The following is a 15,828-nucleotide window of genomic DNA, read 5'->3' as shown; positions in this document are numbered from 1 at the left end:
CTTTGCTGGGCTTTTAGAGCAAATGGTTTTACCTAAGTTGAGTGCAGTTGACCTTACATTTCTATTTAGATTTTAGTCAAAGCAAACCTATTTCCATGCTAAACACAGATGAAAAGCTAAACTGAGCGTTGATAAAGCTGGTCTGATAATGCCTTCTTAGCTTTTGGGACCCCTAAATGAACCATAAAAAGAATACGAAATATTTTAAAATTAACTCAGTATGATTACCTTTAAGATATACTTTATAGTTCTGTAAACTGGTGTTATTACAGGATTCTCCAAGAAGAGAAAAAAGTCTCTCTGTGCATATACTCTGTGCACATACAGAGTTCATGGTATTTAGCACAGGTATAGGAGGTACATGAAGGAACAAGTGTGTTATAGCTGACCTTTATGAACTGTGAATAAGATTCTTCTCCAGGTACTGGAGGATTCACTACAACATCCATTGCTGCTTGTCCTGAGACCGGAGGACAAAGACGAACAGAAAGAAGTTTAACAAGCTGTCCTTTAATTTCTGGATGCAAGTTAATGACCTCCATATAACCTCCTCTGTAGCCACATCTATGATTAGAATGAGCAGAAAAGATCAATTAATCTGGAGTAATAAATACTGGAAAAACAGTGAAAACAACTGCAAATGTGGAACGGCAATTAATGAGTTCATGCAATATGTAGCATTTAGGCTGCTGAAACAGTTATGTTAAGATAGAATTAAATACTGTGCCATTCATCCTAATAGTCCATATGGAGAAAACAGTGCACATGCACCTCCCTGTTAGGCAAGTTAATGACTAACTTGGATTGTTTGCTCTTCAGAACAAGAGGATGTGCATGTAGTAGAGTTTACTTAATGGAAAAACTTCTCCTTCCATCTCCTCCCCCCAAGAAACAACCAAGCCCAAACATTTGTAACATTAAACTTCTCAGTGATTTCAGGGCCGTTCACTTAGCTATAGGAGGCCGTATCACAGGTCTAGTTCAGACCTGTAAGATTGAAGCTTCATGGGAAAGAGGTGTTCAATGTTTGATATAAATACACTTGTAACGTTGCACTATTTAGTGATTTGAAAACAAATGAAAACTACTACGTGCTTTATTTATTTTTTTACCTAATATTTTTTAGTTCAAATTAACAGAGGACAATATATTATCTTCAGGTCAGTAACATGACAGAGGTACCCAACCAGATTAATCAGGAAGGTGAAATTTAAAAAAAAAAAAACAAACACAAAAACCAGACTTACTCGCCCATGTAGCCCTTGGAGGTGGAGTGAAAAGAGGCTATCTCAACATTGTTGTAGTACTCGGGCCCCATCTCATACAGAATCTTTTTGAAAGAATGAAACTGGCATCCTTCAGAGTACACATTGTCCTGGTAAACCTGAACAGTCAGAAGGCATTAATGTACTCTGTTCCCCAGCTGGGGATAAAAGATGGCCTTTTAGAGAGTCATCACTGAAGAAACAGTATTAACACTTAAAGCATTTAGAAGACACAAGGTTCTTTGTTAAGTAGTTGTTATAAGGATACATTTTTATCTCATGTGGTTTACTTAAGAGTTTGGCCTTTGAAAGAACAGTGAACTTTTTTTTTTTTTAATATAAACTAACCTTAACTTATTTTTTTTTCCTTCAGTTTCATTCAATTCAAGTAGTCTGAATATCATGTAAGTTTTTAGGTCAGTTCCAGCCAAATTTTCTTTTTGTGTCTCAGCTGAAGAAATACTTTAGTTCAAATCTAGATCAAGCCTCCTGTCCTCTTTGCATTTCTGTTCACGTGTTAATATAATGACAGAGAATCCATTTCCTGTTCTTAAAAATATTGCCACACATAGGAGAAGATTACACCTCATGCATTACCTCATCAGCCAGAAGGAAAAGTTTCTCTTCCCAAGCAAAGTGTATTACATCTTCAATGCACTTCCTGGTTTGCACTTGTCCTATAGTTTGTGTTTTAAAGCAAGAGGAACAAAGTTAGTAGAGAATGGATGCAAATCTTCTTAATCTGAGGTAGACTACTAGTTGTTCAGTAAGATCTCCCTCTTTCTCACAAAAGAGCTAGTGAATTTTAGAACGCAATTCATTACAGCACTGTGAAAGCAAGGTGCACTCTTGGAGGAATTATGGATCAAGGTAACTTAGTAATTTAAGCAAAAGGAGTCTGAGGAAACCATAATTATTCATTAGCTTAAAAATATCTGTTTAACCAAAGCGCCGCAGACCTGTGGGATTTCCTGGGTTGATTATGCAGAGGACTTTTGGATTGCAATATGACTTAGCTTCATTCAAGGCACGGCGAAGTTCATTCACATCTAGTGCCCAGCATTTTTCTTCATTCAAGTAGTAGTTCACCTGGATAGCGTCTAGATCAGATATGGCCGCTGAATATAAGGGATATTGTGGTATGGGGATCATCACTCCTGTTCGGGATTTCCCACCGCCTGACACCAGGATCTTTAAAATTGACTGGGGAAAAAGTAGGGAGGAATTAAAAAAGAAGGAAAAAAAATTACACAGACCAGAAGTAATAGTAAGCTCTAGAAAAAGTTACTAATCTTCATTGCTAAAAAAATGCATAGTATATTTCTATTCTAGAAGCATATAGTCATTTTCCTTATTTCAAATAAAGCTACTAGCTGATTGAGAATCGTCTAACTCAGTTTAATGAAATTCCTCTGCAGATCATAGCATCTGAAGATCACATCTGATCAGCTGCTGCATTTGGGAAAAAAATGAGCTCAAGACTAGACGGAAGGTTGAAAACAGGAATATCAAGATCAGGATTTTCTGCTCTGCCTCACTGGAGTTTGTAAGTCAAGAAACCTCAGATAGCTGTTGCTCAATAGTCTTTTTATCCTGCTAAGCACAAGAGGCAGAAATAAGAGCAGGGACACAGGGAGGTTCACTGCTGGAACAGCTCTGTTGCAAACTAGGAGCAAGAGTGATCATGACAGTACAAAACCAGAGATACATGACGGTTTTGTCTTCAAGCAATACAAGAGACCACAAGCGCGAACATCTTAGGATGGATGTCTAATGTGTCATATATAGCTTATGGCCAGAAGATACAGCCCAAAATGTAATGCTTATGATATGGTCAGCCCAAAGGATTTACCTCTGCCCAGAGGGTGGTCTGTCTGTGTTTGTGTCCATGTATAGAATTTTTTAATGCGAATTAGATAAAAGAGTGGGTTTGGTTAAGTAAGTACAGAGATTTCTTGCCCTTATGATCAAGGGAGAATTCTGAAGGACAGATGCAATTAAAGCAGGCATCTTTATCAACATCTAATCGATTATATAAAATTAAAAATGGTACTTGAGATTTAACAGCAATATGCTCTAAAAATCTGCCTTTCTGGGCCTCTATCACATGCTACTTCGGATGCTAAGCTAATTATCTACAAGCTAAATCATCATAAGTTTAAAAATATCTACCATCCAAAAAAGTATAATTGGGGTCAAATGCAAATGTAAAAAGTGTTTAACACTGTCCCTTCCCAAGTTTTGAATAAGTTGTTTTTCTATCCTTAGAAATACCAAATAATGAGACTCAATACATTGCTGGCGAAGTCAAATAAGACTAGGATAGACTTGAGACGCTACACTGCCATTCCTGACAAGCTGCCAGCCTAGCCCTTGGTATCACAAACTCTGGAAATCCCATTCACTGAAGAGATTTAGCTGTTCATATGAGAACGCTGTCGTTCTGAACCCTGCCACTAGATGTCATTTAAAAAGCGTTTTACAAATAAGCTTCAAAAGGCTGCCTTAATAAAAGCAAAGTATACACTGCTTATTGTAGTGTCTGGAAATATATGTGTGCAAAGGAGAAATATAAGAGACAGGTTTTGTTTTCGGTTGAGGATCATCTTTGAATCTTGGTTTAAGTCAAAACTTGTGAAGTTTTTGTTCATTTTTTTGCTTTTCAAAATGAGCAGGTTATGGAAATCAGTGTTTGGGATTTCCATGAGCATTAACCTGCATTAGCAGGCAGTTTACTAAAAGAATTCCTGTAACTTCTCCCTTCCAAGGCTGTTCCATCTTCTTTCTCCCAGTGATTCTCAAGACTTCAGTGTTTATGCATCTTAACTACTGAGGGCACAGTATGAATGGTCTGAGTCTCCTAAATGTATGTTTAGGTACCTTTATAGTTTGCACTACCTACACCAAAAAGTACTAGTTAGTATATGTAAAGATACTTTGTTTCTACGGGCCTGTTTCTGAGCTAGTTTCATATATCCACATGATTGGATATCCCTTTGATATGACTTCAGTATCTGTTAGATAAGCTCAAAGGAATTCATGAGGCCAGACATACAAAAAGATCTGTATTTTCTAGATAACTAGTTTAGTTATAGTTCATACCAAGGAGAAATAGATTTAATTTTAACACTTACAGTAATACCATCACTTGCCCCAGTGGTAAGATATATGTTATCTGGATCTGCAGGAACTCCTCCATCTCTTCTTTCAATATATGAAGCAACATCTTCACGGATACAATTTATACCTTGACTGGCAGTGTAAGATCCTGTGAAGTACAGAACATGCCGTTATTGAGAACAATGAATACCAGATTTGCTGTGTGCTAGGAAAATTCCTAAGCTAGTAGTGTATGAAGAAGTTGTGTATATATTTAAAAATATATATATGAGAGCTTCGAATTCCCAGAACTCGTTTTTTCTGTTTTATTATATCTTCTTTTCCCCCAAGGTATAGGAAAAGAAAGTGGTTTGTTCACAGAACTGCAAAAACAATTAATTTGTGATTAGGCAAGTATAATAAGTATAATTGACATACAAAAGTAAGTAAAGATTGATAAGGTTAAAAAAAAGAAGAAAAAAAAATTAGTCAGCTTTGCAAAATGGGAAAGCAGTCCCATTTTGACTATTTTCAGTCACTTTGTTTATACTGAAATCTACCTGAGAAGAGCAACCTACTTTAAACTGATTAAGTATCTTCCTTATCCCCCCCACATCATTTGCCACAACTGCTTTTCAGTTACTTGTAGGAGGAACATCTGTTGTAACCCATCAGTATATAAGCCTCATGTGAAGTTTACAGAGCACAACTAGTAATCTTAAATGAAGTAAGATGCTATATGTGCAGCATGCTGAACATGCACAAGCCTGAGACAAGGTGAGAAATAGATTCAAGCTACAAAGCCCCAAACTGATGGACGGTGAAGCGACAAGTGTACGTTGAATTTAGAACACTGTCGTGAAGCTGCATGATCTTCTTTGCTTGCTGGGTGGAGTGGAATAATTGTAGTGACTTAACTTTCAGAACTCAGTTATATGCTAGTCGTCAGCCTGATAACAGATCCGCTCTACCTCTGCAGCAGCATAATCTATAAAGACAAAGAACCTTTGTAAGAAGTGCACAACTGCATGCACAAAGTTCCCTGATGTCCTAAAAATTTACCTCCACAGGACTAAAAGGTATACTGGGTCTCTACATGGATTTTGGACCAGTGCTAAAAAGCCGCTTTGAGACTAGGATAACAAAACCAAGCTGCCATTTTGTACTGGGCTCCTTTGAGAGCTAGAAAAATTTTGATAGTCCTAGTCTAAATGCAGAGTTGTCAAAGCACAGGTCCTGTAATGACTTTAATATGAAAGTATCTTTCTTCTTGCAGAGAGAGATTTTTACTCCTTCTTGACTCCCACATCAAGCAGCAAGCTTCTTCCTCAGAATTAGAGTATGTAAAGATGCTACAAAAGGTTAAAACTTCTAACGAAGACAGCCTGTCAGCAGGATTTTCAGAAACTGCATTATCTGTGTCTGCTGTAAACACAGAAACTTCTGTGTTGCATTGCCAAATTCGGGGAAAAACAGGCTTTATTGGAACATGGCACAGCACTTAAGGCTGCTTTCCCAAGAAAACCAATTTACCCTTCACAGCCATTTAGAAAACAGCAATAAGTTAGATGTCAAAATATCAGCAAGCTGATAGAAATAACCTCCATTCAGCTGTACATCCATCTACCTCAAATGTGTCTGGTGGAGAGCTGTGTAATACAGAGATCAGCTACTGTATTAAGAGAAGTGACCGATCTGTGATACTGAAAACATGAGGGGTGGAGAGAAGGCATAAACCAATAGAACAGATGAAAAAAAGTGATTGGTGTTTGTAGTTCTCAGAAATTTAGAGGAGTAATTGCTCTTTGGAACTTACTATATCAGGGAAAACAGCTGAAGTTAAGACTGTGTTCAGAATGATCTTCTTGTTTGAATATTAAGACTGCTTCAGGCCAGCTTTCTCCTTGCCTGCTACTAAGCTAATGGAAATTATTTGAAATGTGTGGTCTGATGAAAAAGGGATTTTGTACAGAATCAACCTATTTCTGCAATATCGCCCAAGCCTGAATTCCTTTCATTTCATTCCAGAAGCTTGAGACCAAGACCAACATTTTGAGAACTTTCAATGTGTCCTGGCAAATAAAATGAATTTAAAAGGCACTACAAAGAAAGATTGAGGCAAATTTCAAATGTATTCTCAGTAACGCTCACATGCCAACAAGTACTGTGTTGGTTGATTGTTCCAAGAATATATAGAAGGGATTGAAATGTCCTGTGGATTGGAAAACCAACTGCACATTTCCCTTTTCCCAACCTTTTCTCTATCCATCCATCCATCCATCCATCCATCCATCCATCCATCCATCCATATGTATACATGCTGTACAGACAAATCAGTTTTTTCCATAGTCCTCCATATTTTTATAGCATTGCATATTTGTTATAAATACACCTTTAGAGATCTTCAGCTTATTTAGCTTTGAATAGTTTTTAGCATCTGTAAATGAGGGCAGTTACTGCCAAACAAGCCCCCAAGATGAGTTTACAACTCTGGCAAACTTTTGTTTGGTAGACTGATCTTTCTTAAAATCCTACATATATTCTGCCAATTAAATTAGAAAAGTATTTCAACATTCTATAACAATTTCTCTCTGTTGGTAACTGAATTTTTATGTTCTACCTATAGAAACAAGATCAATGCCTAAAAAAATATATTCTGTAGTAGCCTGTGTTGTTAGAAATATTCCAAAGCTGAGAGACTGCTAATGTAACTACTATTTAGTAACTTTTCATTTTTAATGACTTTTCACAGAATGTTCTCTTAAAATATGCCAAGGTAAATAGGCAGTGCAATCGCAAAGATTGAGGGAGATGTCAGTTATTTTGAAATGTGCTCTGAAATGTCACAGTTAGCCTCTCTGTGTACCTGAAAGAGGGTAATTAAGTGTGCCACATTCTTTGCTGTACCCTGTGGCTGCAACACTCTCTAAAGTAGAAATTCTGGTGTCGTTCTTCAGATCCATGTGAATAGCCCAGTTGCTGGGTGATCAGCAATAAAGAAGAGAGGAGACAGCTTTAGTATTTTCTCTCTATTGAGTATGCAGAGCTTGTATATACTTATGTGCATGTGTGCATACCCTCTTGGAGGAACAGTGGTTGAAGAACTGAGTTATTTCAAGGGTTATTTTGCTTTGGAGACATGGGAGTTTAACATCGTTGGTTAAAACTATCTGGACTAAAGTAAAAAACTACCACATTTCAGCTGTTTCCCTATTTTTTCTGCAAGGTATTATCACTTTCATACCTGAGAGATGATGAAATAGTGAACAGTCTCACCTGAATTAGCAGGAGACATATCTGTCAGCTTCCAGGATTAACAGATGTCATAATCAATAGCAATGAATTCATAGGAATGAATCAACAGCAATGAATAGACATATTCGTAGGAATGTAGTACTCCGTGCCACTCCTCTAATACAGAAAAAGCTCAGGGCTGAGTTTATGGCTATGCCTAGATATTGGTGTGATGAGGGCTCTGTAGCTGTACAATCGTCATCTTGTCCTCCTAGTTCCAAAGTTCATCAAAAAATTGTACTATTAATCAGGCCACACCGTGAATCTCCCCCTATCATTTTGCCATAGGCCAGGTCTCATTTGACTTGTAAAAACCATATAAAAGACAACTGGGAAATTTCACCACTGGACATTATAAAACTGTTTTAGTTGATTGTATTACAAATAGGATCAACTGAAACAGGGGCTTACCTAAGCTGTTTCCTCCACAGCCCTGCAAGATCCGCCTCGCTCGCTTTTTGGCGTCTTCTGGAAAACTTGGGCTGTCCAGCAGGTTTGGGTAAGTACACAGTGCCACTACCTAGATTGCCAAGAAAACTATGTGAATTGGCCACTGCTCAATGGTTTTTTTAAGCTGGTAATATTTATATTAACTTTCCTGTGAAGTTAAGATCATGATTACTAGCTAATTCAAAACAAAGATTATTGATGAACAGTTTGCAGGGTGTTTTTTTATTTTGTTTTCTTTTGAGGGTAGTGCTTGCAGAAGTGAAGAATTATTACCAGGTTCTAAGTTCTGCTGATAACAGCACTTATAGAATTATTAACTATTTGTATTACAAGTATGGTAAAGACTGGAGTCCAATTGACCTATGCATAGTGCAAGCACAGTAAAAAGCAGTTAGTAATTCAGAAGAGGAACTGTCTAAACAGCTCCATCCTTCATTCTTTGTGTATTATTAGCTCACTTTCTTGTCAAGAGATCAGGAATTAAAGTATGGAGCAGAACTGAGAAATATGATCAGATTTTAAAACCTTGGTTGCATGTTCTAATAATCTTTCGCTGAGTAATTGCTTGTTCTTATCAATTTTATGGTATGGGAAATAATTTTAAAAAGAAGAAAGAAGAAAAACTGATTATAAAAAACATAGCAAAAGGAGAAACACGACCTAGCAGAAATAAGCTTATGAATCAATAGGAGCCACAAAGAAAAGAATCTGGAGATCTTGTTAGAAATCAGCTTCGATTTGTTCTAATCTCGGTCTCATTTTTATGCATGCATGTGGGAAGGTGACTAAAGAGTTAGTCTGTGTGCACAGTGAATCTGAACAATAAGTCTGAGTTAATTTATAAGAAACTACTCTTTATAGCTCACTAACAAAGTTTGTTATATGGTTCAATTTTCTAATCTCATCATCCAGCTTTGTATAACCCCCAGTTTGACATGGCTTTAGGCTGTCTTGAAACTCTCTGAGTTTAGTTTATAATTGGGATTTTACATATGTGTGTAAGGCATGCTCATCAACTAGTGCAGTATTAGTTTTAAAACTTGCTTTATTGTTTGGGAACAAACATCAAAAGTGGATTCTGTTGCTCTCTTCCTTTGAACAAGCTAATCTACAAACTAGTGAAATGCACAAAGCTAGTAGCTGTAAAACTAGCTGCCCCCGCTGCCTGCATGCAGACCTTAAAGGATGCTGTCAGATTAAGAAAGGGATTTGTTTTTTCCCTTAACCATGACCTCTTTCTTTTTTGAAGTCTGCGTTATTGATAACGAATGTGCTGGCTCATAATATAGAATAAGTGATAGGGGAAGGAGGAGAGGGGAATGATCTGAAAAGCAAGGAAGGAGAATTACTACATTTAGAAAGGGGACGCAGCAAGCAAGTTAAAGGAGTTCAACGCAATCAAAACTTGTCATTCTTTATGAAAGAATAATTTTAAGACAAAATCTAAGGAACCATTCATATGAACCCACAAATCAAACTCATTGTAAGGTTTTCTTGGTAGTCTAATATAAAAAAAAAATGAAACTGGGGAATACATGTTAGTCACAAACACTGCGGCAAGTCAGTGTCTCTGAACAAAGTATCTTATAAATGCCATAAGAACTAGAAATAATATAATATTCTTACCTGACGAAGGAAGGTGATGGGCCTCTGTCCCATTGCATGTGCATCTCCAATGTTGGCTTTAATTACTTCAGTGAAAGGTTTTTTAATTCCCTAAAAAGAGATCATGCACAATGTACTGTTTGTGCTGAACTAGGAGAAAAAGAATTATTTTTTTTCATATCTGTTAAATAGCTATTATGAAACAGTTCATAAAGTCAACACAGCTAGAATGTTCTAGTAAAGCTTAATGCATTTCTTATACAATACTGCCAGTACATTTTAATGCTTTTCAGAAATTCTGCAGACTATGACACATTTTTAAATGAGCCCTTTTTTTTTTCCCTGCTAGCTACAAATGAGAGATTGACTTGCCTGGAAACTATACATGTGAGGAACACAAGATGAAAGAAACTCGTTTTAAATTGTCAGTATTAAAGCAACTTGTTCGGTGCACCTGAGAGAGGGAGGGATGAGCAAAGAAGGCAGAAAGATTTGAGAACATTTGAGAAATCCAACAACAAAAGAAGCCTCAGAACTTCACATTCTTTTTAGAGTTTGTTTATTCAGTGCCTGCTTATTTTCTGACTATACTAGATGTCCATTATATAATGACCCTACTTTTACACATACAGATCTGTCAAACTGAGGTTTCTTATGGTAAACAGCAGAAATGCTAAATAATCTCCCATTATATGAACAATATTTCATATATTTCTCCCAATAAGATTATCTGAAAGTAAAAGCCAACAATACAAGAAGAATAAATGAGCTAGGTAAGGGCAAATTTATAACTTTTAGAAGTTATACTTAAGAGATTGTAGAAGCTTCTAATAGTGATACAGTATTTGCATATGTATTATAACCTGAAAATAGTAGTTTTCTGTACAGAAAAGTACATTAAGGCAAGATCTATTTCACTGCAGAAGACTAAAGAGTCTTTGACCAAGTCAGCAACATGCCTGTGCTCTGAGACCATTTGAGACCCTGGCAAGCAAGAAAACCTACAGGAGGAGTTAGGCCACTGGGATTGTTGCTTTCCCTAGTGATAAAGATGTTTCTGTGCTACATATATATGTGTGTATGTACATGTCTTTATATGTGTATGTAAAGAGCTCATTTGTTATTTATGTGGCAGTAGGCTTTGCAGGTGCTCTGGAGGCAGACTGACAGGCTTGGAGCTGCCCTGTGCCTCTGATTTTCCTAAGCAGGCGGAGATCTGGGAAGGAAGAAGCTTGCAGGACAGGAACCCCGCTAACAAGCTCTGGAGCAGTAAGTGCCAGATCGATTGTCATGTCTACTGAGGAGGCTGTGAGCCACATGAAGGAGAACTGAACAGCTCCCAGCCCTACAAACAGCCACTCACTCCTATAGGCTTCTGGCTTCAGTGGCGCCAGACCCTGTCTTTAACAAAGTTTAATCTTTATCTTGGGAACAAAACCAATCTTCTGCCATTTACTTTTTTGAAATTATTAGCAAAGAGAATAACTGTGATACTCATTTTTCAAGCTAAAGATGAGAAAGACATTAGGATGTACATCAGGAGATACAAATATTCATTAAATATTTTAGTTGCTCTCTTTTTGAGAACAAAAGGACTTTAATAGCATAAAGGAATCCTCCTAGTTTTGGAATTGTCCTCTTGGAGATTTGTTCTTTCTGCAGTTACTGCTGCTATTCTCAGAGGAACTGCAGTCTTTTTTGTGAAATGAAAGACCTCAGAAACCTGAAGTAAGGCAAGATTATTCTAACAACTCTATCAGTGTTCTAGGCATTGGAAGTTACAGGATTTTCGTACATGAACCAGAATTCTTTTGTGTGTGGTTAGTACAAATCTTGATGCAGGAAACTTCAAAGACAAGTCCTCAGTTTTTATACAGGCCTGTGTTATTTCAATTTGGGAATGGTGATAGGTAGAGATTTGATAGCAGTTCCCTTAAGGAGGCTATGAAAATGCAAAATACTTTTAAACACAGAAAAGCAACACAATGTTTCAGCTGTTTGTGCATTTCAGCCCAGTCCTGGCTGTCCCTCACTGTTTCACTTTCATTGCCTTTTCTTTGTGCCTCCTCTCAAGGCTTATCTGGCTAAAACATCACACTTTGAAACAATTTCCTCAGCATAAGCAAGGCCTGGGTTTGCCACAGCTTGCAGAGCAGGCAAAAACAAACATTTCAGCATAGCTGAGATACATGCTGTAGTAGCCAGGTTGCTTGTTTGCTTCTCCCTGTCCCTTAAAAGCTCAAGAAAACATGTCCCGGAGGTCCTTAACTAATAGGGACATGAAGGTCTGAATTAGCAATCCAATGTTTTTATTAAACCAGCTAACAGCTGCAGAGTCAACCTGACCTGCTTACCGCAGAATGAGGCTTTGAGTTTGTGTAATGAATGTGCAATTCAAGCTGACATGAACTATTGCTGAGAGGAAGGAGAAGGCAAATTCTGGATTTTGACTTGGAATAGCAGTGATGCCTCTCATGCTCCCAAGTACTAGATGAGGAAATGCATGTTCTCATCATTATTGGTAGATCGCATTCAGGGATTACAAAACAGGAGCTGTCCTCAGGTCACTTCTGGCATCTTACACACTGTTCAAAGTACATTTCCCTTCAAAAATACACCTATATGAATAAACCCCTACATTTTAGCATTACTGTGAATGATAGAAACAACCATTCTGTCTTAATGAGGTCAAAAGCTCCTGTCTGGGAGATACTTTCTAACTGTGCATTCCGTCACGTATTCAAAGCAGAAAATTATAGGATGGCGACTTAACGCTTAACATCTTTCATTACTGAGCATGCCAGTCAATCATGTGTCATTTCTTTTTGGCATATCACGTTATATTTCTGCATGTCATTGTGTAAGTTGTGTTATATCTTTCCACAGATCTGAGGGACATATTTACAAGTTTTGATTCTAAGACAGAAATCTTACTATTGCATGTAAAAGCCTGAAGAATTAGTGAACAATCTCTACTATCTTTTAACCCAAATACTCTGTCAGAGGAAGCCTAAAATTATTGCTGTTTAAGTAAGAGGGATTTGGGTGGTTTTATTATCTAAACAGAGAATTGAAGGGAGTAAAGAAAAAAAATGAATTTAGAGTCAGTTGCATTAATGTAAGATGAATAAAGAAATTAATTTGTGTACATTATGTGATTTTGGAGTTATCACTTCACTATTCCTACAGTGGGACAGAGGCCTCAACCCAAACATAAATTGCTGTATATTACACATGCCACCTTTCTGAGGTGTTACAGTTACAGTTTAGAAATTAGTTTCATTCTTTGCCCTCCAGCAGAGAATATGACTTATTTATTGGTACTAGAAATAAATGGTTATTATTAGAAATTCATGGTCACAGTTATCAAGAAACCATGTAGAGAAGTGAAGTGTAGACATGGCTTGCTTGTTCTTCTTTCCAAGTACAGTGCTTCCAGCTCTCCTAAAATTCGAACTTGGCATGGGAATCGCACACAATATTGCTTGACTCCGAGTGGGAATTACATTATCGATCCTCACAGAAGCCCATTCTGATCCCCATCTTTCTTCTGCGGACCCAGGCGGGCTGCTCGCCCTGCACCGTGCCACTGGAAGCACCGTCCCTGCGTGGGAGGTGAGTCAATGGTGTCCTAGCTCTGTTGTCTGTGGGGCATCCTACTGTTGGTTCCAATTCCATTTCTTGGTTTCCAGTTAAAAGCCTAGAGTTGGCAGTTCTTTCAGGCAGAAGCTCTGTTAGCTTTTACTCAAATAAGTAATTTTTGACTAGAAATGCGGTAGATCAAAATCTTGATTTTTTCAACTAGATGAATACAAGCCAAGGGCCAACAAAACCTAGGAAGTCCAAGCACAGCGTGTCCCCTCTGCACCCCTGAGCAATCCATCTTTTTCTGCTTTAGTAGAGCATTCTAAGTTGCTACTTATATTGGCCTAATCCTGAGCATATTACTTAAGAGATTGAAATGAATGCCTTGGTTTTATTTACTTTTTAAAGAATTATTCCCTATATTACTCAAAGACTTCTAAAGTAACATTTTAGTCCTTATTTCTGTGTGCATTGTGAAGTTACAGCTCCCATAGGAATCATTCACAGTTAACGTACAAAAGAGGCAAATGCCAGGGAAAATGTGAGCGGAATTGCCATTCAGAAAGTGAGGCAACCAAACTCGGACGCGCGGCAAAAGCTTAGGCTGCGCAGAGGGCCTCAGGTAGCTGTTTTGTAACCTGCATAGCCAGCTGTATGCAGTTGCACAAGTAACTAAGTGCAACTAAGTTGAACCAAGTTAAACAGGGAGGGCCTCTGCTGTGTCTGATTAAACAAGGTCTGCTCCTATTTGCTTTTAGTTTGCATAGAAACAAATGGCCCAGAGGCATCTTCGCAGAGCAGATACTGCAGAGGCTCTGCCCCTCCTGCTACCACCAGTCAGCAGGGCCCTTCCCTACTGGGCACATGCAGGGGTTCTTGCCCACCACATGGTTGTTACTGCACATCCCCTTGGCTGTCAGGGAAAAGCAGTGGCAGAGCCAGATGTCTATCTGGGGCCATCACCCCTTGACAGCCACCTCAGCCTTTTCTCCTTGTCTGTCTGTGTTATTTCTGCAGGCAGCGTTAGTTCAGCTCATGCTGAACTTAAAAAAAAAAAAAAAAAAAAACCTTAATGGAGCTACTATATAGAGGTCAAATATAGACCAAAAAAAATTAAATAACATTTAAGTTACAAGGTATGGGTCTCACATGGTAAATACTGCTCCAGGCTGTATATTTTCCCAGACAGTCTGGTTAAAAAATAAGGAATAATTTTATTTTTCCATAGAGCAGTATAGAGGAATGAACAATCTGAGTAGTGCAGCAAGAAACGACTGTGTTTCAGCTGCTTCCCAAAGTTGATTACAGCATTCCTTGCAGATGCATTTACTCAACGGTAAGATCCTCCTCCTTCCCTTGCCAACAGAGACTTATTTTTGTTCTCTCCAGTTGCCCTGGCCAGAGCTGGGATAGCCATGTGTCCGTGAGCGTTGGCAGCTCAAAATATTCCATGAGGCTAGTTTAAGAAAAAGCTTTTCAAATGGGCAGTGCCACATGAGCAGACACAAAATTGCCATAACAGTATTTTAACAGAGCAGCCGGCAGGGACTTTCTCCTGCAGTTTTTGAGGAGTACACAGGAGATTATTGCCCCTGCCTCTGACTCAGCTGGTACATGAAGGAAGCCTGGGAGCAGGGAGGAGTCCATAAGGATCAGGTTGTGTTTGTTTTGTCAAGCACTGTCTCCTGCCCACTGACGTTAATGTGAAAACAAACACGCTCCGGGAGGGCACTGGGAGGTTTTATGTTCTGGTCCTGGTGAGTTCTCCTTCTAGGGGATGGAGCTGCTGGATAAAGTGATGAGACCTTTGCAAACATCTTCTAAGGCAAAATTCAAAACAAGTAGTTTGAAGAAACCTCTGTCCCTATGCTATAAGTTTTAAGTGCAGTTCTGTAAAGCGGCACTTTTAAATACTGGAGTTGGATGTATTGATGCATGCAGCCCAATGAGTAGAAAACACACTTCACCTCTGAAAACAGGGGAAGCTGGCAGCACAAAAAGGGAAAAACTGTCTTCTCTTTAGCATTGCTCTCACACTTGTTTTATTCAAAGCACTTTGCACATGTTGCCTAACCAAATTTGCCTTGCTGCGTCTCTGATTACCTATTGGCAAGACTTCCTAACCCAGGGGAGGTAGGGAACAGTACTTGAAGCCCTACGTAGTTCTGCCAGGTGCTTTATTGGAAAGAAACTAGCTAAATAAGCCCATTCTCATGCTTACCCAAGAAGTGGGGATGTAGAAACAGAAAAATAAAGGCAGAATCGCTATATATACTTTTGTTAATTTTAACACATAAGTAATACGGGGGAAAATGAATGGCAGAAATGCAGGCACTGGGGTAGTGGCTGGATTTTTTGTTTTTCCCTGCATTTCCCTACGTTGGTGCAGAGGCTCAGCCCGTGGGCTCTGGCCTCGGGGCCGGGTCCCGCAGCGCTGACCGCGGCCGCCGGGGCTGCCGCCCGTGTCCCGGAGCGGCGGGGGCGGCCGGGCAGCGCCCGCAGCTCCGCGAGCGGCCGCGGGGCGGGCGGC

The 15,828-nt window shown here is 38.7% G+C and overlaps 1 protein-coding gene and 1 long non-coding RNA gene across 3 annotated transcripts in view; one reads left to right on the top strand and one right to left on the bottom strand.

Annotated features, from left to right (window-relative positions):
• The window catches only part of LOC112944991, a 15,192-nt gene extending 7,046 nt beyond the window's left edge, over positions 1–8,146 (top strand). For both annotated transcript variants that reach the window (XR_003248903.1, XR_003248904.1), the window contains exons 2-3: positions 2,684–2,811; positions 8,090–8,146. This is a non-coding gene — a long non-coding RNA (uncharacterized LOC112944991). The remainder of the gene's footprint in view (positions 1–2,683; positions 2,812–8,089) is intronic.
• GPT2 (glutamic--pyruvic transaminase 2) overlaps positions 1–15,828 on the bottom strand; it is a 19,234-nt gene that overhangs the window by 3,008 nt on the left and 398 nt on the right. The window contains exons 2-8 of the mRNA XM_026036502.1: positions 9,735–9,824; positions 8,070–8,178; positions 4,400–4,533; positions 2,225–2,468; positions 1,863–1,942; positions 1,248–1,384; positions 390–564 (exon numbers count right to left, since the gene is read on the bottom strand). Coding sequence (XP_025892287.1) covers positions 390–564; positions 1,248–1,384; positions 1,863–1,942; positions 2,225–2,468; positions 4,400–4,533; positions 8,070–8,178; positions 9,735–9,824 — 969 coding nt within the window. The remainder of the gene's footprint in view (positions 1–389; positions 565–1,247; positions 1,385–1,862; positions 1,943–2,224; positions 2,469–4,399; positions 4,534–8,069; positions 8,179–9,734; positions 9,825–15,828) is intronic.

This window comes from Nothoprocta perdicaria, unplaced genomic scaffold (assembly GCF_003342845.1).
Source record: "Nothoprocta perdicaria isolate Ctin4 unplaced genomic scaffold, notPer1 scaffold_18, whole genome shotgun sequence".
Classification (NCBI taxonomy): domain Eukaryota; kingdom Metazoa; phylum Chordata; class Aves; order Tinamiformes; family Tinamidae; genus Nothoprocta; species Nothoprocta perdicaria.
Note: the sequence above shows the minus strand (reverse complement) of the source record. Positions and strands in the feature narration are given on the sequence as shown.